The sequence below is a fragment of the Bubalus bubalis genome, chromosome 21 (assembly GCF_019923935.1).
Source record: "Bubalus bubalis isolate 160015118507 breed Murrah chromosome 21, NDDB_SH_1, whole genome shotgun sequence".
Taxonomy (NCBI): Eukaryota; Metazoa; Chordata; class Mammalia; order Artiodactyla; family Bovidae; genus Bubalus; species Bubalus bubalis.
Genome location: NC_059177.1, coordinates 58,004,739 through 58,031,810, shown reverse-complemented (window position 1 = coordinate 58,031,810; position 27,072 = coordinate 58,004,739). Strand labels below are relative to the sequence as shown.

Below are 27,072 nucleotides of genomic sequence, written 5' to 3'. Positions count from 1 at the left end.
AGAGCAGCAACTTGAGGAGGGGTGGCGCCCTGGCCTGCCACTTGAGACCTGCCCTGCTCCCCAGGCTCATCCCTGGGGCAGGGTATGGCTGGGGACAGGGGCGGGGCTCTCCCACTCAGTGGGCGGGGCTGGGACGGGGCGGGGCTCTCCCACTCAGGTTCCCGGGCCTCTGAGGCCCCTGTGTAACACATGGCAACCCAGACGCTCAGGGAGAACACCTACCCAAACCCAACAGCGATGCTGATGGCTTCTGTTCCCACCGGGATCCCCCAGCATATCCCAGATGCGTGGGAGAAGGGCAGCTACCCCTGCACACACACAGCTCCCCTGAGTTCAAGGTCAGCCCCTGACCAGGGTGAAGTCTATCATGGGCCATGGCCTCCCCTCTCCCCCCAGCCCCCAAGCTGGCCCTCACCTCTGCACCCACGGCCCCTGGGAAACAAAGGGACCATTACTCTTAGCTTCCGAGCTCCCAGGACCCAGGAACCGGTTGCTCAGGTCCAGATGCGGAAGGGCTGCTGCTGACTCCTGCCATTGACCTTGGCCTAGACCTTGCCCACCAGTATGAGACTAGGACTGCCCAGCCCCACTACTTCCCTTTCCTCACTGACCACCAGGGAAGCTCCCCTGGGCAGGGGGCTGGCTGTGTAACTCTTGTCAAGCCCATTCACCTGTCGAGGCCTCTATTGCTCCCTCTGTGAAATGGGTGTAAGAGCATCTGTGAGTCATGGGCTGGCAGGAGGCTGACTCACTGCTCCCGGCATGGAGTGACTGTTCCGTAAACAGTTGATACCGCTGCTGTGACTCTTATTAAAGATCTTTCTTAAGAGAATATACGTATTTGGCTGTGCTGACTTTCAGCTCAAGCATGCGGAAACTTGAGCTGTGGCATGCAAACTCTTAGTTGCGGTGGGCTCTTAGCTCTCTGACCAGGGATCAAACCCAGGCCTCCTGCATTGGGAGGGCAGGGTCTTAGCCACTGGACCACCAGGGCTGAAGGGCATGGCCGCCTCATGCAGAGGCCAGTGTGTGGGAATGACCCACTGTCCGGCTGCCCGGCCAGACTCGGGGTTCCCAGCCTGTTTGGCTCCAACTGTTGACAGCCGCCATGACGGCGCGTGATGGAGGGCTGAATGAATGAGCAACTCCACCCTGCCAGAAGCTGGGTGACCCTGGGCACGTCACTGAGCCTCTCTGAACCTCCATTTCTGTATCTGTGAGTCTCACCCACCTGGCCCATGGCCGGTGCATGAATAAGCGGGGGTGAGAATTATGATCATTGTAACAGATGGAATCCCCGGCCTCCTGGGAGGAACAGGGAGAAACTTCCCCACCTCGGCATTCTCCATCGCCCTCCTGCCGTGTCAGACTCCTCTGCTGGCTGTTGCTCGTGCCGCACCGACCACTCCCGCTGGCTCTGAGCTTCACCCCCTGCAAGGCAGTGCCGTGTCGTGTCCCGAGGGCCTGCCGCAGAGCGGGTGCTCAGTACGTCATCTGTTTAGTGAATGAATGAAGGCAGGCTCCCAACAGCGGCCAGAAGCCGAGGGCACTTCGTTGAGCACTTATTACTGGCTCGGCACTTTGGGGAAGAGCTCTGCTCAGCTGTGGGCGAGGAACCCAGCTGTTCGGGGTCCAGAGAGGCTCTGACACAGCAGGTGCAGGGCAGGGATGGGCCGCGCCTGTTTGGCATGACCTCCCCGTCCCCCCATTCGGGGTGTCGGCACAGAGTCTGCTCAAGGCCTGGGGTTTGGGGGCTTTTGGGGATGCAGGGAGAGGCTAGAAGAGAAGGGACCTTGGTGAAGCAAATGCTCTGTTCCAGACCCACACTTGAGGCTGTTTCCCAATGGCCCTGAGGGTGGCCACCATTCTCCACAACGTTACTGAGGAGGAGGAGACTGAGGCTCTGAGAAGCAAACCAGCCCGGACTGGGATTCCGGGCCCCGGTCAGTGGGCAGGGTCCTTCCTCAGTCCCGGCTCCCTCCTCCCTTCCTGGCTCCTCACTGCGTGGGAAAGCCCACGGTTGAGAGAGATTCCTTTAGCATAAGGCATCAACCCCAATCAACATGCCTTTATTTCTGCCATTCAATGGTTATCAGTTAAAACATCAATAAATCACTTATAAGACCCATTCAGATGGGACGGGCTGCTGAGAACAGAGCTGACGGCAGAAAGAAGGTAGACAAGGGTCCCAAAATCTTAAACCCTCAGACTCTCCGCGAGAGGCCACCTTATATGCCGCCCGCCCACGCCCTCCGCCTGCCCAGGCGAACAGCAGTTCCTGACTGGGTCTGTGGGAAACGAGGGCTCGGGGAGCGGACTTGCCCAGGGGCAGCCAGGATGCCAACCCGGAGGTCACGGGCTGCCTCGAAGGACTCCCCCGACCCCGACTACATGCGTGCTCCCGGGACCACCCCTCTCTCGGCCTGGGGAAGGCCCTCCGGTGGGGCGGTTTCCCGAGGCTGTGTATGTGAGTCTCCCTGGACACACGTACACATGTGTCCCCGGGGGCCTGCTTTACTGCTGCAGGAACGGGACGAGGTGGCGACCCACTGGCACCCGCTTCATAAGAAGAAAAGCAAAGTCATGGAATGCTTACTGTGCGCCAGGCCCTTTCCTAAACGCTCAATGCAGATCGACTCACCTCATTCTGGCATCCCATGAGGGGTGTGATGTCATTATCTCCATTTTACAGATGTGAACACTGAGGCCCAGAGAGGTGGTGTGCTCTGACAAGGACCCAAACCCGGTCAGCCTGGCCCCAGAGTCTGACCCTCTCTCCTGCCTTGATGTCAGGACACCCACTCCAGTCCCTGGCCAGGCTCTTTCCGGATTCTTCCTCATGGGGCCAGAGGGCTTGGCCATCGCTGACCGTCCCCTCCAGGGGCAGACTCAGCCCCCTCTCGCCTTGACCACCCCGCCTCCCTCCGGTCCCTGAGCAGAGGAAGAGCCTCCATCCGCCCTGCCTCTCCTTGGCCCCCGACCAAGCCAAGTGCCCTGTTCCTTCACTCCACAGCTATTTCCTGAGCACCTCCTGGGTGGGGGTTACTATGCTGGGGGCTGAGGAACCTGATGGAGGGATCTGGGCGAAGCCTTGCCTTCTGGCGGGACAGACAGCAAGATCGCATCACTCAGGCAGCCCAGGGCCCTGCAGAGTGTAGGACAGGGAGATGACAGGGGCAGGGAGCTCTGGGATGGGGCTTCTGCACAGGGAGAGAGGGCTCCCGGCCACCAGGGTCAGGCAGCCCTGCCCTGGCGTGGGCAGCGGTGGGAGCAGGCATGGGAGGAGATCCTGCCAGCCCCACCACCCGGCCTGGGCAGAGGGCCCTCTGTCTTCAGAACCAGAGAAAAGTACCCAGCACCACAGACATAAAGCCCAAGGTTCCTCCTGGACCCAGAGCTTCACAGAGGCCGGGAGACTTGCCCAGGGTCACCAGTGACTCAGCGAGACCTGAGGGTTAGGAGCGGGGTCTCCTGGCTGGCTACCAGCAGGAGTCCTGCCCTCGCCGCCGCCTCTGGATCCTCCACTAGGCCACCTGCACCTGCGGGTAATTTTCCAGCCAGAAGCCCAGGTGGCCTCAGCTCCAAACTTGGCTATGATGGAGCCTCTTCGTCCCTCCTACCTGCTCCCTACTCAGCGGGGTGACCCTCAGCAAGGACTCCGGCTCCCCAGCCTCAGCTTCCCTGCCTAGGAAGTGGGAACCGCCCGGAGGACATGACCCAGCTGCCCTGAAGATGAAACGAAACCTCTGTGTTCAGAGAAGCCCAGTTCCCTGGGAGGTTCTTCGTAAAGACTGGAGTTATCAGGGAGATGAACCCGGGGAGCCCGGCTGACGCCCTCCCCGCATTCCAGCTCCGTAATGATCCCGGCGGGGACAGAGGAAATGAACTGGTGTCCAAGCCTGCCCGAAAGATTCCATTCCACCGCCCTGCGCAGCCGCTGCAAATGGTTTGCACCGGAATATTATCTGGGTGTATTTACGGTATCTTACTGGAAACCACAAAGTGCACTGTATTTTTTTTTCTCTTTTGCTATTTAAAGCTGATGGGTCAGAGAGTGAGCAATCTGCAGTGACACCGGCCGAAATATATGATGATTTGGAAAACATACAGATGGAAAAAGGTGGCCTCTGCCAGCCCCGTGGCATGGCACTTACAGCCCTCTCTGGGCTCAGAATGCCACACCTGGCTGTCTCTGAGCCGAGGAACTGGGGGACCCCTGGATGAACGGAAGAGTGGGGGCTTCAGGGGCTCGTGTCTTGGCTGAGCCTGGCTGATGGGACAGGCCCACAGAGCTGATCTCCGGTCCCCAGCGTCCACCCTTCTCTCCTGCCTCCACTGCAACCAAGCATCTCCTCCCAGTGAGCAAGGCTGGAGCACACTGCTGCCGTTTGTCAAGGGTCAACAACAAACCTGCAGAAGATTGTTCAAACACCTGAGGTTTTTTTAAAATACTCGTACAATGCCGTACACTGGCCCATAGGTGTATCAGAATCTAATTCAAAATAGCCATACACTTGACTGATACTCATTCAGATGGTAAAGAATCTGTCTGCAATGCAGGAATTCCCGGGTTGGGAAGATCCCCTGGAGAAGGAATTAGCAACCCACTCCAGTATTCTTGCCTGGAGAATCCCATGGACAGAAGAGCCTGGCGGGCTACAGTCCATGGGGTCGCACAGAGTCGGATATGACAGAGCAGTTAACACACACGTGCGTACTGTATCTTCCTGTGGTTTAATTACAAATACATTTACAAAAAAAGAAGAAATGCTCAAGGCATTCCTTCCTTCCTCCAAGCCTTTCTGCCTTCAGTCTGCAAATATCTTTCCTCTCCCACTGAGCTGGTGACAGGCCATGTTGCCCAGTGGTCTCAGAGCAGGGCCCGGGGCAGGGGAGTGCCGATCCAGCTGGGTTGACATCCCAGCTCCACTTCCCGGGGGTGGGGTCTGGGGTGAGTTGTCTGACCTCTCAAGGCCTCAGTTTCCTCCTCTGTGAAATGGGAATAATAAAGCACCTGCCTCCTAAGGGTGTTAGGAAGATGAAACAAGCCAAGGCACCAGCCACCAAATCAAGAGCACGCCTGGAAGGGGTGGGTAAGCAGTGGCTCTTCCTAGGAGGGTTTGTGGTTACCGTCTCCCTCAAGGCGCAGCTAGGGGTCCCCTCTGAGGACTTCCTGACATCCTCTCTGTGGCTTGTGGCTCAGCACCTTCACCATCCTTATTCTGTGTTGAATTCAAAGACCAGTTCAACACAGAGGACCCAGACTACTCATCTGCAACGCCTCGGCCGTTGAATGAATGAACGTGCGTGTAAAGGCGTGTGAGAGTGTGAGAGTGTGTCTGTCGACCAGAGGAAAGCTGGCAAGAGAACGTTTTAACAAAAGAGTCATCTCAAAGAATAGTGTCAGGAGAACTAAAACCCAGGATGAACTGAGGCTTGCAAAAAAAAAAAAAAAAAAATGCACACGAGACAAAAAGTCCTTTGTTAGCTGCATTCTAAACAAGAATAGGGAAAGAATAGGTCTTTTGCTCTGGCAAGATGGCGTATTGTTAAGAAATGGCAGAGAGAAAGTGGAGCTGGCCCGCCCCTTGCTTCTGTGTGTCTCTCTGGGAAGGTCTTCAGATCACCCCTCCAAGCTGTCATCCGCTCACCAGACATGGGCTCCATCCACCCGCCCAGCCCGAGATGGGGGAAAGACGGAGCCATTGTGCAAGGCATGCGGATTCCCAAACCTGGCCACCCCGGGGAGAGGGGCGAGCTGCTCTAGACCACTTGAGAGGAGAAGCAGTGAAATGGGGTGGGAGCAGAAGCCCAGAAACGCATCCATGTTGCCCGGCTGGTAGGCAGAGGAGGGTGGCCCCCAGAGCCTGAGTCCTAGGTCACCGGTGCCCTTCCCTGGAAAAATTCCGCAGGGGTGTACCAAACAGGAGGTCGTGAGTATTTGAAAAAGAATGCAGCAGTCCCCAGGAGCGCATGTCAGGAAATCACCGTTTCTTTGTTGACAATAATGCTGGACTCCTAGCAGATTTCTATATGTGCTAAGAATCTGATCATTCCCACATCCTGCCTCTTCCCTGGACACAAGGGAGAGAGGGTCTTCAGAGAGCTCTCCCCACCCCCGTCCCCTGGCAGACCCTGTGGGAAGGACCCCTCCCCACCCCTGTCTCCAGCCCCTTTCTGCCCCTGCCGGCCCCCAGCGTCCCGCCAGTGCCCAGGTCACTCTGCCGGGGCCACACCTGCAGGCCGCCTGTGACTGCGCCTCCCTACCACGCCCTTCCTCTCCCGGGTGGCGGCGGCCCACTCTAGGTGACCCTGCGGGCAGCCTTCCACGCTCCAGCCTGGTGCCATCCACCCGGCGCCCAGCCCTCTTCTAGCAGACTCCCAGGGCACACTTCAGCCCCGACTTCACTGTCTGTGCCCAGCAGATGGTGGGCACCCTGAGGGCAGGCCTGGTGGCTGATTCATCAGCCGCTTATCACACGGAAGATTCCAGTAAATATCTGTGGGGCCAATGAATGAATGAGGGGTGGACACAGGGGGCGGGGGAGTCCCACGAGCACTTAAGTGCCATGAATTCAACCAAAGGCACCTAAAGCAGAAGTAAAGGTTACATACTGCACGGATGGGACTGTAATCTGGTGTAAGAGTGTGCAGAGTCCTCGGAAAACTAAAAACAGAGACTTCCAGGTGACCCAGCAGCTAAGACCCAGTGCTCCCAAGACAGAGGGCCTGGGTTCCATCCCTGGTCAGGGAACCAGATCCAAGGGGCGCAACTAAGCGTTCACATGCCACAACTAGAGACCCTGCATCATGCTGCAAGTGAGGCCCGGCACAGCCAAATACACAGACAAATGTGTTTTTAAAAAATTAAAAATAGAACTAGCATATAGCAATTCTACTTCTGGGTATATAGCCAAAGAAAATGAAAGTGCTAACTCAGAAATATTTGCACCCTCAAGTTCATCACAGCATTATTTACAGTAGCCAAGACATGCAAATATCCTGAGATCTATTGACAGACGAACGGATAGGGAAGTGATACATATGTACATATAGGTGTGTGCGTGTACATGAAAAGAAGTGAAGGTGTTAGTCACTTAGTCGTGTCCAACTCTTTTGCGACCCTGTGGACCTAGCCCAACAGGCTCCTCTGTCCATGGAATTCAGGAAAGAATACTGGAGTGGATTGCCATTCTCTTCTCTATGGGATCTTCCAACCCAGGGATCAAACCCGAGTCTCCTGCACTGCAGGCAGATTCTTTACTACCTGAGCCGCCAGGGAAGCCCATATATATACATATATAAATATATATATATACACACACACACGTGTATACATACAACAGAATATTACTCAGCCACACAGAAAAAGAAAGAACTCCTGCCATCTGCAACATTCTGAATGGACTGTGAGTGCAGAGAAAGACAAATACTATATGATCTCACTTATATGTGGAATCTTAAAAAAATATGAAAAATATACTGTGTGAATCCTTTGCACACAGCGCATCTTCACTCTATCTGCTGTACATATGTTACACGTGCACAGGAATGGTTTCCTGTACGTGTAGAGAGAACCAGGGATTCCAAATGTTGTGGCTGATTTAAGGGACTTTGGAGAGTGATGCTGGCTGGGATGGATCTCACGGTCCACGTCCACATCAGACACTGGGGCATGGCCCTGCTGTGCCCTTGGGGAAGGACGCTGGACTTGAGGGCGGGTGAATGCACTTTCAGTGGATTCCTGGTTAGTCCGAAAGCCCTGGGACAAGCATGGCCCATCCATGAGGGTCCCCAGAGCACTGTTTCCTGGGGTGGGTGCCTTGGAAGAGCAGTTCCAGAAGACTGTCAATGAGCCCGAGGTCTGGGGAGACGGGACCCCCAGGGAAGCCTACTCAAGGTGCTCTCTTGTCTGCAGGACTTCTCAGAGCCTCTAATGCAGGGAGTACAGCATGCTGAGGTCCCAAACTGATCATCTGGGGAGCCCTGCCTTTCACCCCAGAGTGGCAGGTGGGGGTGGGGAGGGCTAGAGACCTGTGTTCCCCAGAACAGACAGAGTAACAGGTCCTCTTGAGTCGTGCCTTGGTGGGGGGTGCAGTCTCCCCAAGGCAGTGACCTAGATAGCACTCATTCTACCTGAAGCAATGAAGAGAGCTAACAGAAAGCTGGGCTAAGACAGGTCAGAATGACGGCAGGCAAGACTGAACCATCAGGGTTGCATTTCGGGTCAGAAACGGAAAGCATTCGCTCAAAGAGGACAGAGCGCATCCCTCGTGTGTGGTGCGCCCAGACCTGGGCCGGAAGACGACCCAGACCCTGGAGGGCTCAGAGCGGCTGGGCGCGGAGGGCGGAGTGGGGCGGGCCTGCCCAGGAAGCAAGCTTGTCTCCACATGTTTCCTGAGCACCTACTGTGCGCCGGGCCCTGGGGTCACACAGAGAAGATGGTTGACAGGCCCTTGCTCCATGGACTTCCCCACGGCCGGGGACTGACGTCAGACACACACAGCCTTCCCAAAGCACGCAGTCACTTCTGAAAGCGGTAAGTGCTGTAAAGACAACAGGACGGAGTGACCTGCGGGGCGGCTGTCATGGCCAGGTGGTCAAAGAAGGCCTCCTAGAGGAGGTGGCATCTAGGGGGAGGCCTGCACAACACTGGGCTATGCAAGGTCCCCACCATCGCTCAGCAGCGTGGCCCTGCGGCCCTTCTGCTCTGACCCCTGGTCCCCACCATCGCTCAGCAGCGTGGCCCTGCGGCCCTTCTGCTCTGACCCCTGGTCCCCACCATCGCTCAGCAGCGTGGCCCTGTGGCCCTTCTGCTCTGACCCCTGTTCCAGAAGGAACTGGGTGGGGGTCTGCACCATCCCTCAGGGCTGCATGAGCAAGCAAATAGAGAACGTGCCCTGGAGTAGCAAGTGACACTAAGAAAACCACGGAAGGGGAGGGGCAACGAGGGACGGGCAGTCTACACTGCACAGCAGGCCCTGGTGAGCGGCGGGCACGTGAGCCGAGGGTGGAAGGAGCAGAGGGCGTACAGGTTGGGGACCAGCCGGGGCAAAGGCTCTGAGGTGGGAAGGACTTGTCACGCGTGAGGGTAGGGGGGATGATGGGGTCGGGATGCAGGTTACGGTCAGCAAAGGACCGGGGGACGGTTAGCATCTTGTTCTCAGAGCAACAGGGAGGGTTTTACAAAGGGAAATGCCATGGTCGAAGCAACGGAGAGGACAGGCTTTGTGGGGTCGTGTGGTTGGCGGGGGGAGGTGGGGCAGAGTATTAGGGGCTGATGGAGTTGGGCGATAGCTCTCTGAAGATGGAGATTCCAACCAGGAGGTGATGGTGGAGGCGGGGAGAAGTGGACAGATTGGGCGATGTGCTTCATAGAAGCAAAATGAGGAGCTCAGGTTAGAAACGGGAGCAACAGCCTCTCCCCTTTCTATTCCACATCTTGTCCTGGAAAAACCAGGAATAAAGTCTAGAGCACCCCCAGTTCCTTGAGTTTGTCTTCATAGCAGAGAGGCATGGGGGCCTCCTGGGAGGGTGAAGGGATGACCCCGATGGCCCACACCCTCCGGGTGCTAGGGCCTTACGTCCTGGGGGTGCTGCTGCCTGCCTCCTGGCAAGGTGGGCCGCGGGAGGTGGACACCGGCACTCACTTGGAAGGTCACGGCCCACTGCTACCACCAGCCTGTTGGATACACGGCGGCCTTGGGAGTCGTATGTCTGTTAGGACCATACGAACAAGAACCTCTGCAGCCACAGGAAACTCGGCAGCCATCTCAATCTCAACACAAAACCTCCGTGTGACATGGTCAGCCTCCACCTGGTGCTGAGCTGAGATGCACGTGCGAGACACCAGCACGGTGATGGGTGAGGAAGGGCCGCCTTGACTGCCCACTGCCCCCACCCCCCAATCAAGGCTCAATAAGAAGATGAAAGATGGGGCTGAAGCCCCATGTGACCCACCCTCCTTGGGGCCCTGCCCAGGGACTGGGATGCAGCTCTCACCCTCTCCCCATGGCACGACGCGACCACGTACAACCTGATGGAAAATGGGCGACAAGAATGAATGGGCAACTCACCCAAGACTAAACCTGCTTGGCCCGCAAATTCAAGAAGAGATTGCAACCCCTTGACTTCAAGGACATGCAAATCAGGGTGAGAAAGCATTTCACATTGCCCCGCAGGCAGCGAGGAAGACCTCTGGGTGATCCCTAGTGCTGGAGTGGCCGCAGGTCAGCGCTGCGGGCTGGGGGAGCGGCAAGGGCGCAGTCACTGGGGCAAGCAGCTCTGTCCTCACCCACCGCCACCAGCAATTCTGTGGCTCACTACAGACGCCAGAGACACAGACGGGGGCCCAGGGACATGCGCACAGGGTGGCCTGCAGGGGCCCTGTTAGTAATAGCTCAGACACCCCTCAGCCAGTGTGTGGGCACACAGATGGGATCTACTCACCATGGCTGATATGATTCAACCACGGCCACAAGGGGGACTTCCCCGGTGGCCCAGCGGTTAAGAATCCGCCTTGCAATGCAGGGGACGCAGGTTCGAACCCTGGTGGCGGGAACTAAGATCCCACGTGCCATGGAGCAGCTGAGCCTGCGCACCACAGCTACTGAGCCCTAGCACTCTGCAGCCCGAGTACCACAAGTACTAGGTCCATATGGCGACGAAAGGTCCCGATGCCGCACCTGAGACCCGACGCAGCCAGATAAAAAATATGTTTTTAAAAAAAGAGCTACAAGGAACGACACATACCAGCTCTGCTAGCGGCGATGGGAAAAAAGTAAATTCCAAAAGACCGTATATTACGTGATGCCTTTCCTCTGTAAAATTAAACACAACTCACAACAATGTGCTTCGGGGGGATCTATCAGTAGGATAAATCAGACATCAAGATTCAGGAGAGACAAAGTGTGGCTTGGGTGGCGGAGACAGAAGCCACCTGAGAAATGCTCACAAGGGGTATAAACCGAGCTTGCTCTCCTTGTCATCTTGGTGGATTCTAGGGGGAGTTCATCGTTCTATTTAAGCAGAGGAAAAGCCTGGAGTGGGGGCCGAATGCTTTCCTGGGTCCCCCGGGGCCACACTGTTGATAAGCCTGATGAGGGGTCACAGAATGCCTGGCGTGTGAGGCCCTTGAGAGCTGGCCTATGGTCTCACCTGAGGCTCCTGATCCCTGAGGCCACAGACCCCCGCTGCCCCTCCCCTTAGCAATCACACGCCCATGTCTTTTCCCTGCGGTTCCCTCCGCCTGGGATCCCATTCACTGGCCAGTGGAATTCCTCCCACCCTTCAGGACCCAGAGCAAAGCCATCTCCACTGTCCAGTCCACTCTTTCCACCTGGGCATCTCACCTCTGAGCACCCAGCTCTCCTCATATGCTTTTCCCTAAAGTGCAGACCATCCTGCTGTCTGGTTGCTTGTTAAGGGCTCAGCTGTGTCCCCCAAACTTCATACACTCAGCCCTAACCCCCAGGACCTCAGAACGTGTCTGTATTTGGAGGCATGGCCTGTAAAGAGGGGGTTAAGTTACAATGAGGCCACTAGGCTAAGCCGTCTTCCAACCTGACCGGTGTCCTTAGAAGAGGAGATTAGGGCAGAGACATCAGGGCACCTGCAAAGACCAAGTGAGCACACAGGAAGACGGAGACCATCTACACACCAAGCACGGGGCGGGCCTCAGAAGAAGCTGACCCTGCCTGGGCCCTGATCGCAGACCCCATCCCCAGGACTGTGCGTGGGAGCTGCCCAGACTGCAGCCCTTGGCTTGTATGGCCGCCCGAGCTGCCCCCCTCCCGGGAAGATGGTCAAAGTGCGGCTCCCAGGCCCGTACAACATCAGCCCTGTTGTCCACGGTCCCTGTGACGGTTTGGGATGGGCGGACGTTCCCGAGTCAGGCCCCAGATTCGATCAGATTGAGTCCCAGGTCCCTCACAGGCCTGTCGCTCTAAAACTGCAATCCCAGGGGTTTTCCTGGAGCCTCTGTTTGCTTAAAACCCCCGAGGCCACCTCTCCTACTGGAGCCTCCTCTGCAAGAATGCTCCTTGCCCCAGGCCTCTGGTCCTGCTGGGAATATACTGGTAGTATAAACAAGAAGTGCAGACTGGTGGTATCCGCCCTGCCCCCCGCCTCAGCCTGCAACAGACCCCTCAATTTCGCAGCTCTGGGCAGCTGGGGGGCTTCATCCCAGGACTCCCTACGCTGGAGGCCCACTATTACATGGATGCCACCATGCCTGGCACTATCACCACGCCACCAACGGGCTAGCTATTCCAAGACTGCCAGTGAGACTGGGGTCAGCCCAGCCCCAGGAGGCCGTGCCACTCGCGGTTGCTGACCTTGGGCAAGTCCCCCTGAGCTTCAGTTTCCCCATACGTAACACCTCACTTGTTAACAAAGATCCAGCTAAAATGCCAGAGCCCAGGCGTGGGTCCCAGAAACAGGGGGTAGGGGCGTGGGCAGGAAAAGGTGAGAAAAGCATGAGGGACCACGAGCGAGGGCTCAGAAGACGGCGGGAGAGGAGACGAGGTGCAAGGGATACACGGTACCTCGGTGTCGCGTGCTTGGGGAACACGGTGAGGCTGGGTGGGCGGGAGGATGAGAAGGTGGGAACAGATGAGGACCGGGGGCGCAGTAGATGGATAAGCAGGTGGGATTTCATCCCGAGGCCGGGAGAGCCTCCCAAGGAGGCTAACTGGGAGACGACAGATTCCAATTTCCATTTACAAGGGACATGAGGTCTTCAGGGCGGCCGGGGGCAGGTAGGGGGCTCGGGGTGCCCGGGGAGCCCTGAGGTGCTCCCGAAGGCTGGGGTGAGGACACGGGGCAGTGGGCAGATCCAGTTGGATCTTTCTGACACGAACTCAATTTGCTGCTGTCAGGGCCGCGGGAGATGGAGAACCCAGGGATGCCCCTGGAGCAGTCAAGAGGGCTGGGGTGAACCACTGCGGCTCAGGGACCCCAAGCTGACCTCACTTCCAAAGAAGCGCCCCACTTCTCGGCTCAGCAGTGGGCTTGCAGGATTCCCGGCCCCACCAGGTCCAGACGCACACAAGCGAGAAGACACACAACACGACCTTCCCCACCCAGCACGGGCATCCCGGCCACCAACACCGCTCTGATGCCCTTTCCACCAGGCTTCCCTCACGATTGCCTTGGAGACCGGATGCGCAGCCCGGCACTGTGTGTGTGTCTGTGTGTGTTTAACCGCACAAGGCACCATTCCCGTAAGACAGGGGCTGGAGACCCGAATGCCCACAGAGGCCAGGCAGCCCCTATCAGGGCAGCGGGTGGACATGTAGGGGTGGGCCCTGTGGCATGACTGGGCTGCCCAGGCTCCATTGACAGGGTGCGGTGTTCCCAGCTGCAGCCCACCATTAGCTCAGTGGACACAGGTATAAGCTATCAGTAGCTCTTCCGAGTTTTGCAAAAGCAGCCAGAAGTTCATGTTTTTGGGTGAAACGGGTAACTTGAAAATTTGGGTGTCAACTTGCAGACCAGTATCAGTGCTGTATCAGCCAGTTCGCCTTTGGGCCCCTGGTCTGCAGCTCCGCCGTGAACAGATGGTGGCGTGGATGCAAACCAGAGAGCTGACCCCCCTCACCGGACCTGAATTCTGCACCTGCGGGATCCCATAGCTGGGGCGTTGCACCCTGGGGCAGGAGAAGGAGATCATGGAGCAGTCCCGAGGCCTCCTGTCTCCCCATGGCCTGTCAGACCCCGCTCGGGGCGCCCAGGTAGCACATACCCACTTTGAGCTCCTTGCCGAAGACAGTGCGCTCCCCCAGTGCCGAGCAGTTCCAGCGGCCGTTGCGGAATTGAAACTGACACTCGTCCAGGCCCATTTGCGAGCCTTCTCCTATGACGATGATGGCGTCGGGCCGGCTCTGGCAGATCGCCCGCTGTCTGGGAGCCAGGCCTGGGATCTTGTTACAGATGATGCTTGCGCCCAGAGCTACCACCGAGGAGAAGCCACTGGAGCAGGGGACACAGAGAGATGGAGCGTTAGGCCAGCAAGGTGGACGGGCGGGGCACAGCCTGCAGACCCTGCCTGGGTGTCCAGCCCTGCCCTCCCCCACCGCTCCCATCACAGGCCTCTCAGCTTCTGACACTGCACACCCAGCCCACGTTCACGCGTTTGTCATTCCCAGCACTTGTGTATCTTCAATATCAGGCGTAATTTCTTTTTAGACACAAAGAAAGATGACGCCGGGAACAAACATACTGCCACACGAACTCAGCCAGCTGCCTTTGCATCTTTGGGAGGATTCAATTGAGACGAAGTTTAGAATCATGCAAAATGGAACTGATAACTGTTTAGGGATCATCTCTATGTGATGAAACTGCAAAGGTAACCCCTCAGTTTCACGAAGCAGTTGCCTCTAATAGGGCAGCAGGTGCACAGATATTAGTTAAAGAAAAAAACATTTAGACGTGTTATAGATGTATCATGGATGCACGCATTTCATTATAAACATGTCTTTAAAAAGCAACTCTAAAGAGAAAACAAAAAAGAAAAAGCAACAAGAAAAAAACAGAAAAAAAAATTTTAATGTGAAAAAATAGAAAAAATAAAGCAAAATTAAAAAGCAATTGTGAATAAAAGTTCCTTCCTGCAGGCGCATGGAGTATGTGGATCCCACTCCAGACACGAGTGGCCTAGAGCACGCTCACGACCTTGGCAGTGAGGTTTCTGTCTTGCTCCCTCACTCGCTGCACAGGTCCATACCAGACACCTGTCAGGGCACCAGGCTCGCACAGGCGAGGCCCTGCCCTCGAGGGGCCACCAGAGGCCACAGCGCATGCACCAGATAAACACAAGAGGCCATTCAGCGATGCCCACTACTGAGAAAATAATGAAGATGCTGTGACAGCAAGTAGGGGTGGGCTTGGGAGGGGAGGGGAGGGGAGGGGAGGGGAGGGGCCGCTTCAGCTGGAGTGGTCAAGGAGGGCCTCCCGGAGGAGGTGACAGTGCAGCGGAGCCTTGAAGGCTTGGGAACCAGCCGTGGGAAGGACTGAGAGTATTCCGGGGGGGGGGGGGGGGGGGTGTGGCAGGAACAAAAGATGCAAAGTCCCGGGAGGGGGACAAGCTTGGGATCGCCAAGGAACAGAAAGAAGCCACAGAAGCCAGCTGGGAACCAGGGCTCAGGGAAGGGGAGAGCCCGGAGAGAGGTGATGGCTGGCGGCAGGAACTTTCTCCATGTGTGGCGAGGCACGGGAGGGCTGGAAGCCGGTCACTGGCAGGGTTCCCCCCACCTCCAGCCCCAGGCGGGAGAGCACTGCGGGACTCCAGGACGAGGCAGGGAGCGTGGGCAGGCCAGAGGTGGCGGTGGCTTGGCCTTGGTGGCAGTGGTGTGGGGTGGCTGCAGATGAAGTGACCCAGCATTGTGGAGGGCTCAGGCAAGGGCACAGGGAAAGAGAGGCGACCGTGTGAGTCGCAGGTGTCTGGCTTGAGTGTGGGGCCGCTTCCTAGCATCAAGGTAACCCCAGAGAGGCTCCGATGGCAGCGCTGACCGTGGAGCCAGCCCTCTCCTTACACAAAGATGGCCCACTTGTCTGGAGCTCCTGTTGTGTGTAATCCTTGAAAGGCCATCGAGCATCCTCTGAACGAGAAGACCTCAGTCGGGTTGTAGTAATGAGCTCCTGTTGACACGGCCAAGGTCAGTGGCCCCGCTGACCGAGTGCCTCATCCTTCCTGCCCATCCTGGGCTGTGGGAATTCGATCCAGGATTGGGATTCGCCAAGGGGAGGGGCCCATGCTGCTCTCTAAGTGTGTAACAGACCACCTCTGCCCTCTTTCCCACCGCCCCTGCCACACACCAGCCCTCCTCCTCCTGCCTCGGGTCCTTGATCCCTGCCAGTCCCTCTCCCGGGAAGCTCTCACCCCCTGAGCTTCACGTGCTTGGCCTCTTGCCATCAGCCATGTGACCTTGAGGGTCCCCTCCCTGACCATCCCGCCTAAGGGAACCTGCCTCCCCACTCCATCCCTCCTAACTTTCCATCTCGATCACGAGCCTCGGAAACATCACTCAGGCTGCGTGCCTGCCACGCAGAGGCACCCCCAGCCTCGGACGCATCCGTGAGCTTTGCAGGATGCCTACTATATGAAAGGCAGCATGGCCGTGCCACCACACACACTGGACCACGAGGCCTCTCTGAACAGCCCTCCTGGGCAGGGACCGTCACGTCCATTTCACGTGTCCCCTCTGCACAGCTGAAAGCTGAGGCTCACAGAGGGTGAGACCTGGAGTCTGACAAGTGCTCTCGGTCATTCGTCTCAGCCTCTAAAACACAGAGCTAGAAGGGTGTGCACTATTTGAGGAAGAGACAGCATAAGAAGAATAAGTCAAGCAGAGATGCTCTGGCCACAAGACGGGAGATGCCTCTGAACACCTAGCTGACCACCAGGAAACCCCCTCCACCGGCAGAGAGTGAAATTATATATTTGGGGGAAAAATAAAATTCAGAGGCACAAACAGTCTCAAAGCTAAGCGTTCAGGCCTAGGGTGCCACCGAAGCTTCCTTCACCTAGAAGCTGTGCGACCTTGGGCAAGTTACATCTCCTCTCTGCGCTTCCGTCTCCCCATTGCTAAAATGAGGGTATTAACTAGGCCTCCTCTCAAAGGGCGGCTGAAAAATTAAACGTGGGAAGTGCTCCCAAGGTGTCAGGCACACAGGGAGCACTCAATAAATGAGCTGCTATAGTAGTTACTGTTATTGGGTCTGATTGTTCCAAAAGGCTCGTGCCTGAGTCACCGGAACTATCCAGATAAGAATACACAGGTGCCTTGCCATCCATCGGAACCAGAAGGCCTCTTGGGAGAGAGCTGTGAAACTTCACCCTTCATGCCCATTTTACAGATGGATAAGCCGAGGTGCAGAGAGCAGCAGGGCCTGGCCCCAAACCACCCTGCCACTCCCCGCCTGACCCGGCCTTCTCTCCCCACCCCAAAGGGCGGCCGCAGGACGGAAGGCGGGCGCCCTCCGTGGCTCCAGTGCTCCCTCCCTCCGTCCCTCTGGGCAGCTGGATCCCTGTGGGGACGTTGAGGTCTCGGCGCCGGCGGCGGGAGGTCGGGCGGGTGGGGCGGCCAGGGGAGGTTATTTTCTGTTGTTTTCCCTTTCTCTCTCCGCTCCCGGGTCCCTCCGCCCCGTTTCTAATTAAAAAGGAGATAAAGCCGCACGCGGCCAGCGCCAATCAGCCCCACCGGCTTCCTGGATGCGCGCGGGGCGGTGGGGCGCGGGCCAAGATGAAGATTAAAGCGGGGGGGGGGGGGGGGGGGGAGCAAAGCCACCCAGACGCGGGCGAATCAATAACACTTAAAACAGCCGCAGGCAGGCAGCGCGCGAGCCCCGCAGCCGCCTCCCGGCCCGCGGTCACGGCTGGCAGCCGCCTGGTCCGCTCCGTGCGCACCTGCTGGCCGCCGCGGCCGGTCAACTTGCGAGATCGCCGGAGCCGCGGGGCGGGGAGGCGGGGGAAGCGAGCGACAAAACACAAAGGGTCCATCACACACACACATACACACACACACACACCTCGCCGCAGACCCTGCAGTCCGCCCCCTCCCCAAGCGGAGCTGGGGGCGCCGCTCATGTGAAACCTGCCAAGGTGGCCCCGGCGCGTCGGAACCCCCCATCCATCCCTGGAGCCCCTGCCCCCACGCTTCACGCGCACTATCTCCGAAGTACAAAGGGTGACTGGCCCTGCAAACGCAGCTCCAAGACGCGTCCCGGGCCGCCCCCTCCCACCTTCCAGCCCGAGCGGCCTCCCCACCCCTCCCCGGCCCACCTACTAGAAACGCCAGGGTGAGGTGGGGAGGGCCGCTCGGCGGACGCGCTGGCCGCCTCGGGTGCCCAGCTTTAGGGGGCGGGCTGCCCCGCCTCTCGCCGGCGCTGGCTCTCGAGCTTGCGTCCCTGGGTGTCTCGGGCCATCTCCAGCTCTACCCTTGTGTGCGTCTGCTCGGGTGGCTGGCGCTGTCCCCTCGGCCCGGGAGTCTAGAAACGTATCCCTAGAAACGCGTGGTGCCCAGGCTTCTGTGCTTTGGCCCAGTGAACGTCCCTCCCTGCGGGTACCTGTTCCCTGCTCGCAGACCCGCCCCGCCTGCCACCCGGGGACTGCCCTGCTCTAGGAGCGGCTGTGCCCGCCCCTCTGTGGACACTTTCTCTCGGGCTCTGGGGGGCTGAGCTCCCTGGGAACTGCTGTGGTCCTGGCTGGTGGTCCCATGCCCCGGTCCGAGTGTCCCTGGGAGGCGCTGACCCTTTGCAGCGGGGGACCCTCTTCAGAGTCCTCCGCACTGGAGCGTCCCTGCGGGTTGTCCTTAGCTTGGGGTGGGGGGGCTTCCTCCCTCGGGCATTCCCAGGACGGCTGTGTCTCTGGAGCTGTGCGCGCCCCTAGGGCTCGCGCCTGCGGGGGCCCTCTGTGCGCCCACCGCTCCCGCACCTCACCCCCTCAGCCTATCTGCGGAGCCAAGGAAGTTGGCGGCCGGCGGCGGCTCGCGGGCAGCTCAGCCCCTCCCCGAGACACGCCAACTTTGCCGGGACGCGCGTGCAGGGGGTGCGAGCGGCCCTTACCCGATCCGGAGGTAGACCATGCCCAGGCTGAGAAAGAGGTGGCCCAGGCAGCGCCGCGCTTTCCGGTTCATAGTCCCCGCTGGCCGCCGGGGCCGCGGGCCGGGCCGGGCTGATCCCGCGGGCCGGCCTTGGCGGGGCAATCCACATAGCCCGCCCTGGAGGCGCGGGCCGAGGCTTCCCGAGGCCGTCTGTCGTGCGCCCGTCCGCGCGCTCGGCGCCGGAGCCTCGCCGGGAGCTCGGGAGCCACCGAGCCCCGGGGAGGAGGGAGGAGCGAGCGCGGCGCGGGGCGACGCCGGGCTGCGCGCGAGCGGCCGGGGCGAGTGTGCGAGGCGCGGGGCGTGCGGGGGCGCTGCAGCCGCCCGCCCCCGCCCCTCCCACCGTCCCCCGCCCCCTCCCCGCCCGCCTCCCCGGAGCGCCCGCCCCGCGCCCCCGCGCCCGCGGGACAGGGCCTCCTGCTCCGAGCGCGCTCGCGCTTGCCCCACGCGCTCCCGCGGCGCCCCCTCCCGGCTCCGGGGCGCCCAGCCGGGTGGGGGGCAATGGGAGTCAGCACGAGCCGCCCCTCCGGCTCCAACTCGCCAACTGCGGGGCGAACGGACGCGCAGGGACGGCCCTCCCGCTGGGGGGGAATCGGGGCTCAGCCGAGAACCCTCGCTCGCTCCCGGGCCTGCCTCCCGGTCCCTCCGAGTGCTCGGAGCTGGGGTGGGGGTGGGGGGTCGTGGAGAGCTCACCCCCCTCTCCCCAGCTTTGGGGAAGGGCGCCCCCTTTAGCAGGGCTAGTGGCGGAGGAGGATGACTTGGCTCAGCGTATTCCTCCTCACCCCCGTCTATTCGAGGCGGGGCGGCAGGTGGGTGCCCAGGTGAGACAGCCTCCGCTGGAATCCCGCTCCTGGAGGACAGTCGGAGTCGGGCGGAGGCCTGGACTCCCGGCTCGCAGCCCAGACGCCGGGCGGCCGAGCCGCCTGAGGGCTCCGGGCGCAGCCGGCGGCTCAGCGCGCGCTCGCGGCGACACCTGGCGGGCGGTGCAGGTAGGCCTGGCTCGCTCGCGGGGACAGCGTCCGAGCTGACCAGAGGTCCTGACCCCTTCCCGTGATACACAGCCCAGTCCAGTGAGCTAGGGGCTTTGGGACTCAGATTGCAACGAAAGAAATCGAGGCTCAGGGCAGCGAAGGTGTTTTCCCAAAGACACCAGCTGGAGGAGTGGCCGAGCCAGATTGCAAACAAAGCGTGCGTGACTCTAGTGAACAGCTCCCAGCTCCCCAGGGTTATCACTTCTGAATGGCTTTGCTAAATCACACAAGGTCAATGAAAACCACTATTCTAGCGTCCATTCCTGTTGCACAAATGTCTGTGCCACGCCCCAGGATGGGCGCCGTGGATATTTTAAGGAATAAGTACAACATCCTTCTCTCTGAGCTGATGGGGGAGGCAGACCCGAAGTAAACAAGTGCATAATTGGAGACGTCGGAGGGGCAGGTGCAGAGGATAAGACAGAGTGATGGGGAGAGACAGCACTGGGGCTGGAGGGTTGATTTTAGACATGAGACCTGAAGGGCAGGGATGAGAGGGTCCAGCAGAGGAGGAAGGCAGGACAGAGGCTCACAGGTGGGCAGGAGCCCCAGGAGGGGATGAGGGCTGTGCTCCAGAGAGACGGAAGGCCAGTGAGGCCGGAGCGGGGAGACGGCATGCGGACCCCGTGGAGCCCCATGGGCAGGCGAGCAGCTATCCTCCGCCTGTTTCTCCCAGCCCTGAGCAGCTGGCCTCCAGAAGGCCCCTCAAATGTGCTCTTTCTTCTTTACACGCACCATCAGTCTTAGACCAATGACACACTCAGGTCACAAATATTAGGGAACATTCAGAACCAGGGACTGGTTCACGACCAGGATGTTGGGGCAGGTGGATCAAATAAATAATTCAGTGTCTGCTGTCCAGAGGCAAGTAGTTTGAGGGCCAGTTTAACCATCACATAGGTAGAACGGGCTGCATGCCGGGTGCTGTCATCAAGAACGTCAGCAGATTAACTCAGTCCTCTCATGAAACAATGAGATCGGTGTTACTCTTCTTGCTAATATGAACGGAGTGCTGGAGGGAATGGGGTGGGGAGGGCTGCAGAGGTGAGGCCCAAGAGGAGGCCTGGGGATAAATTCAGGGTACAAGCTCCGGGAGATGGTGAGGGACAGGGAAGCCTGGGGTGCCTCAGTGGGGTTTGAACGAGTCAGAACAGCTCAGCGACTGCACAACAAGGAAAGTGAATAAGTATGGGCCTTCTCCGAAAGACAAGCGGGTGTGTGACAGGCTCCGGTTTGTGCTTCAGAAGGCACATGGCTGCTGTTATGGGACCAGTAGAGGGAGGCAGGACATGAGGTGGGAGGTTGTTGGGAGAGAGGGCTCAGGTTGGAGAAGACTCAAGGAGACCAGTGGATGCAGACAGTCTGAAGGCAGGGAGATGGGGTGAAGAGGCCCCAAAACAGGCTTCTGCCCTGGGAGGCAGGGTGGTTGATGAGGACAACACAGAGCTGGGCAGGAGAAGCTGGTCTGAGGCCCATGAACTTGGTTTTGGAGGTACCGAGTTTGATGTGTCTGTAGGTCACTGATCGGACAGGTGAATGTGTGTGCCGGGAGAGAGGGTGTGGGCTTCCGAGGGTGACTGAGGTCTCCGCAGCCAGCAGTCGGTTAAACCAAGGCAGGGATGGGATACTGCCTTGGGAGGCAGAGAGGCTGAAAGTGTGAAAGTGTTAGTCCAACCCTTTGCCATCTGGTGGACTGTAGCCTGCACAGGCTCCTCTGTCCATGGGATTCTCCAGGCAAGAATACTGGAGTGGGTTGCCATGCTCTGCTCCAGGGTCCCGACCCAGTGATTGAACTCGGGTCTCCTGCGTTGCAGGCAGATTCCTTACCATCTGAGTCACAGGGGAAGCCCCCAAAGAAAGGCTGAGTATGATGGAGAGAACCAGCTAGGGGCGGGAGCAGCAGGAGCGGCTTGGGAGTCACTGAGAGAGCCAGGAAGGAGCAAGGAGCCTGCAGGGTCAGACCCTGCCAGGGAGGTGAGGGCATTTGGCATTTAGAGACCCCCTCTTGAGCCACCTGCAGCGCACCTGGGGCAGGGCTGGGGCAGGGGGCTTTGGCGCCCCCTGCTGGAGTCAGAGGCTGCTTGATCCCCAAGGGTTGCAGTAATGGGTCCTAACACCCCTGGTGGAGTGGTTGCTCTTAGAACGGGTCAAAGCCTGGCTCCACGTTTGTCTCTGTGACCCTGGGAGGGTCCTCACAGCTCTCCTTGGCGCTCCTGTAAACTGGGGGTGGTAACAGGTTCTACCTCTGAGCATCGTAAGGTTTGAGACACTCACATAAAGGGCTCAGAAGGCGGCCTGGAGCACAGAAAGGGCCGTGCACGCATTTGGGATGTTAAATCAATGGGGGTGGCCACAGATGTCACTCGGCAACACCACTGATCAGGAAAGGACATTGTGTGTAAGACAGTCTCTGCCTTCATTTGTGCTTATGAGAAAAATGTCAGCAACGCAAACCAGAGGTGAAGCTTTCATCACTAAAGTATTTGGAGGGTGTGGAGATTCCCAAGAGCCAGGCTCCCAGTGACCTGCTGCCTGGGGCAGCCTGTGGTGAAAGTCAGGGCCTTTCCAGCGCGAGCAACACAGAGCCGTGGGGCATGGGGCAGGGAGCTCATGTGGGAGCCAGGAGAGTGACATTCTCCTTGGTCACTACTCTGCGTGGCTCCGAGGAAGTCACTGCATGTCTCCTCCTCTGTAAACTGAGGTGAGGATGATAACGCTTCCTCACGAATTATATGCAATCATGTATGTGAGCATTTAGCAGAGCGTCTGGTAGATACCATGCACTCAGCATGCGATAGCTATTTGATGCTGATGAAGATGATTTCGGTGATAATATTGTATATTGGGATCCAGCCCTTTAGGACCTTCAGGAATCTTAAAGTTCATCTAGATCAGTGTTTTTCAAACTTCCAGGTGCAACAGAATGACTTGGTTACAAAAACAAAAAAAAAAGTGCCCAGGTCCTCTCCTGGATTTCCTGGTGGAGGTGGGCATCACTTCTCTGCTTATAACCAGCTCCCAAGGTACCAGCCAAGTCTGGCTTCATTGGAGTCCAGGCCTCACGCAGAGCCCAGCCCCCTTTGGACCTGTCTTGGCCGAGTGGTGGCCACTGTGCCCAGAGCGCTCGTAAATTACAAATTACATTGCTGCTGCTGCTGCTGCTAAGTTGCTTCAGTCGTGTCCGACTCTGTGCGACCCCATAGACGGAAGCCCATCAGGCTCCACCATTCCTGGGATTCTCCAGGCAAGAACACTGGAGTGGGTTGCCATTTCCTTCTCCAATGCATGAAAGTGAAAAGTGAAAGTGAAGTCCCTCAGTCGTGTCTGACTCTTAGTGACCCCATGGACTGCAGCCTACCAGGCTCCTCCGTCCATGGGATTTTCCAGGCAAGAGTACTGGAGTGGGGTGCCATTGCCTTCTCCGACAAATTACATTACACACTCACAAATTACATTACAAGGCCATTGTACACTAACTATAGCGTGTGGGAGGGGATGGGGAGCTTGGAGCTCACTCTGATTCAGGTAGGGGAAGAGCAAGTCTCCACCATTTCTGGGCCTTGATGTCTCCAGCTCAGACACGGCTGGCTGCCATATGTGTGCATCTCCCCCAAAGGAACTTCTGCAGACACTTAGTTTTCCAGAGACAAGCTCAAGGGTCCAAGAGTGAGAATTTAAAAATTGTCTTATTTCAGTGCAACGTGAATAGAACATCCACAGATCTTGGATGATTGGAGATGACAGCTTTCTGACTGAAGGCCACCCTCCACTGACTGCCCTGCTTGAGTTTCTCTCTATGCTGACTGCCATTGACTATATTTAATCTGTAACTTGCTGACTTTAGAAGAGCCTATACTTTGTTTTATGATAGTATATACTAAACAATGTAATACAGGCAGACCTCTGAGTTATCGTGGGTTTGGTTCCAGACCACCAATGATCCAGACAGTAATGCAAATATCTCAATAAAGCAAGTCACAAGAATTTCTTGGTTTCCCAGTGCATATAAAGCTATGTTTATACTTTACTATACGATAGTCCGTTACGTGTGCAATAGCATTATGTCCAAAAAAAGTACACACTTTAAAAATACTCTGTTGCTAAAAAACGCTAACCATCATATGACCCTTCAGTGAGCTGTGGCCTTTTTGCAACAGTAACGTAATGCCCACCCATCAGAGATCACCTTAACAAAGAGAATAATGTTGAAAAAGTTGAAATATTTCGAGAATTACCAGAATGTAGCACAGAGACCCAAAGCGAGCAAATGCCATTGGAAAATGGGCGTTGATAGATTTACTGAACACAGGGTTGCCACAAACCTTCAATTTGTAAAAAATAAAAAAAAAAAATCTTTGAACCACACTACAGCGAGGCATGCCTGTAACAAAAATTGGTCAAGTGGACATTTGGTGGAGGGGAGAAACACACAGCCTCCTCACGCTCAAGAAGCACCGTCCATGAGTGTTTCCGAGGACTGTCATGGTTTGTGAGCCCATAGGTGGAGCCTCACATGGGATTTTCCACTGACCTTGGGGTTAAAGTAATTACAAGGCCATTGTACACTAACTATAGTGTGTGGGAGGGGATGGGGAGCTTGGAGCTTGGTGGTACCGGAATCCTGTTTGTCACTTCTGGACTCCATCCTTCCCGTCTGTATGCTGAGCAGCTTGGGCAAGTCTAGTGCATCTTCCAGAGGCATGTATAGGACTGGATGCCTGTTTGCCATGAGGAGTCTGCAGCCAGTGGTTTTATCTGTGAGACTTCATGTCCAGGCCAGAGTACCAGGAACACGAGGAGCTGGTGGCAACAGATGAAGAGGCCAAGTCCCCCTTCAGAGCCCATTTCTGCCCGTGTGACCTTGAACGAGCGACTCATCCCCAAGACTCTGTTGTCTCCTCTTCCTGCCACAGGCGCTCATCCTTCTGCCGTAAGGTCCCTGAGAAGCCCCTTTTGGAAAGCACCTGGAGCTATTCTTACACACTTCTGAGTGCTCCAGCCACACGGGCCTCAAGGACTGCTGGCAGCTCACGTGGGCTTCTGGTCACCTTGGGAGGAAGGTGCTTATCACAATTCCGCCCCCAAGGTCTTCCTCAGGATAATCTGTCCCTGGTGATTCATCTCATGGGCTGGGTCCTTCCTCTTGGGCCTGAAATATCTCCCTCCCTCCACCATTCCTGGGTCAGGCCTGTGACCACCCCTCCCCCATGTGACTTCCTCCGGGGACTGGCCGTAGGCCCCTGCCCGCCAGCCAGTCCTCCAGTCCCTGGCTGGGGACCCATTTTGGGCCTGACATATTAGGCAGGGCTCAGTCGGGGCGGAGGAAACCCGCAGCGTGTTGTGCTGGGGAAAAAGTGCATTCCTATGTCTGGCCCCCACCCTGGTCCAGCCGCGCCTCTGCCTTCAGTGGGCTGGGCTTCCGCCGCACATCCTGGCCCAGCCCAGCCCTTTATCACCCGGCTGCCACGTGGTGCCCTTCCCCTCGGGCACACACATCTCCAGGGTGGCTTCCGGCCTGGCTGGGGCAGAGGGCTTGGCCAGTGTGGAAGCTTCCCCCCAAGTTTGTGGACGCGATCTTTTTCTGGAGCCAAGGACAGCTCTTTGGAGAAGGTCAGGAGATGGGCACACACCTCCCAGCTCCACGGAGAACTTGCTCTGTGACTTTAGGCAAGCGAGTCTACCTCTCCGATCTTAGCTTCCCCAATTTTAAATAGAAAATACCATCTCCAGTTGCTGTGAGACTAAAGAAGGTAATACAGGTACACTGATGCCCAGGTTCTACCTCCAAGCAGTAAATCAGCATTTCTGAGGGGCAGGTCCCAGGCATTGAACACAGTGAAGGATGGAAAAAATGGTGAATAGCCAAAGCTTTAAAGCAGACCAACATGGGTTTGAATTCTGGCTCTGTTATATAATGACGGTGCCTTGAATAGATCATTAGCCTCTTAGAGCCTCCGTTGACTTGTCCATCAGATGGGAAAATAGTATTCACTTCCCAGTGAAGTCATCAAGGACTTCCCTGGTGGCTCAGATGGTAAAGCATCTGCCTACAATGCGGGAGACCCAGGTTCGATCCCTGGGTTGGGAAGATCCTCTGGAGAAGGAAATGGCAACCCACTCCAGTGCTCTTGCCTGGAAAATTCCATGGACGGAGGAGCATTGTAGGCTACAGTTCATGCGGTCGCAAAGAGTCGGACAGGACTAAGCGACTTCACTTTCTTTCCCAGTGCTGGTAGGAGAGTTAAAGGGAGTGATTGCTACCAGCTGCTTGGCACTTAGGAAGCACTCAAGTGACCCTGTGAGGATGGACCCTTATCCAGCCACCACTAAACATCCAACAAGTCTGTGCCTGACCCACAGCTGGCACTTCAAACATCTGTGAGTAAATGATGAGGCTGTTGTGACTATAGATTAAAAGGTGATGAAGAAACACAAGTTACCATTGAAGATGAAGCTTGTCTTTTGACTTAAAAAGCTACATTTCCCAGCATTGTCCGCAGAACTCTGTTCTGGCCAGGGAGACTCAGGTGCAAGTCTCCAGGCTCCTGGTCTCTTGGGTTCCCCCTTCTTTGCTGACCTCTGGCCACCATCTTGAGAAAGGTGGCAGACTGGAAAACAAGAAGGATCCGGGGACGTGGTCGAGCTGCCATTGCAGCTCAGGCTGCCCAACTCTGGGCTTTATTATTTGCCCCCAAGTGAAAGAAACTTGGCATAGACCACTGGTTGGGAACTTTTGTTCCTACGATAGGAAAGGGGATGCACTGAACTTCCTCATTGTCCTGCTCTCTGTCCACAGCTCTCAGCCTCCAGGTAAATCTAGGACAAGACTAGCAGCCTGTGTCACTCATTCCCTCCTCAGACCTCTGAGGCTGGGTTAGAGGCACCACAGGGAATCTGCCCAGCTCTGAAACTGAGCCCTGGGGCAGAATTAGCTGTATGTCTTGTCCAGCCCCCTCTGGCCTCCCCAGAAGGTTCAAGGAGAGAGAGTGACTCTCCCCTTCCCCAGATGCCAACCTCGTACCAAAAGCTTCTGTCTCCTGGGTAGTCTTTGGAGTCAGGAAAATCTAACTCGGAATCTTGACTCCTCCACTGATCTGCCATAGGCAACGTGTCTTTGAACAAAGCTCGAGGTTCACATTCGTCAGTCGAGGCTGTGCCCACCAAGAGATAAAACTAAGCATGGAAATCAGAGGGGGAAAAGCCAAGGTAATAGGGCTGGAGGTGAGTAATGCTCCCAATAAATCCAGAACTGGCATTAAATATCCAAGGGAAGGGAGGCAGCAGAGTAAATGTAATATCAAAGGCCTTGGAATTATGAAAACAATAGCCCAACAGCAGAATGTTGGGTGTGGGCATATGAAGAAAATGTGAGGAACTTACTTTTTTCATGCTCCATATTAGGGAAAAGGGCTTCCCTGGTGGCTCAGAGGGTAAAGCGTCTG

General features: G+C 57.2%; 1 protein-coding gene and 1 non-coding gene across 2 annotated transcripts in view; one reads left to right on the top strand and one right to left on the bottom strand.

Moving 5' to 3' along the window:
• Positions 1 to 18,866, bottom strand: part of WNT7A (Wnt family member 7A) — a 63,658-nt gene extending 44,792 nt beyond the window's left edge. The window contains exons 1-2 of the mRNA XM_006078873.4: positions 18,565 to 18,866; positions 13,745 to 13,971 (exon numbers count right to left, since the gene is read on the bottom strand). Coding sequence (XP_006078935.1) covers positions 13,745 to 13,971; positions 18,565 to 18,635 — 298 coding nt within the window. The 5' untranslated portion in view covers positions 18,636 to 18,866. The remainder of the gene's footprint in view (positions 1 to 13,744; positions 13,972 to 18,564) is intronic.
• A 6,780-nt stretch (positions 18,867 to 25,646) lies between these two features.
• On the top strand, positions 25,647 to 25,718 carry TRNAC-ACA. The gene has a single exon. It is a non-coding gene; the product is annotated as a tRNA-Cys (tRNA).
• Positions 25,719 to 27,072: the final 1,354 nt, after the last annotated feature.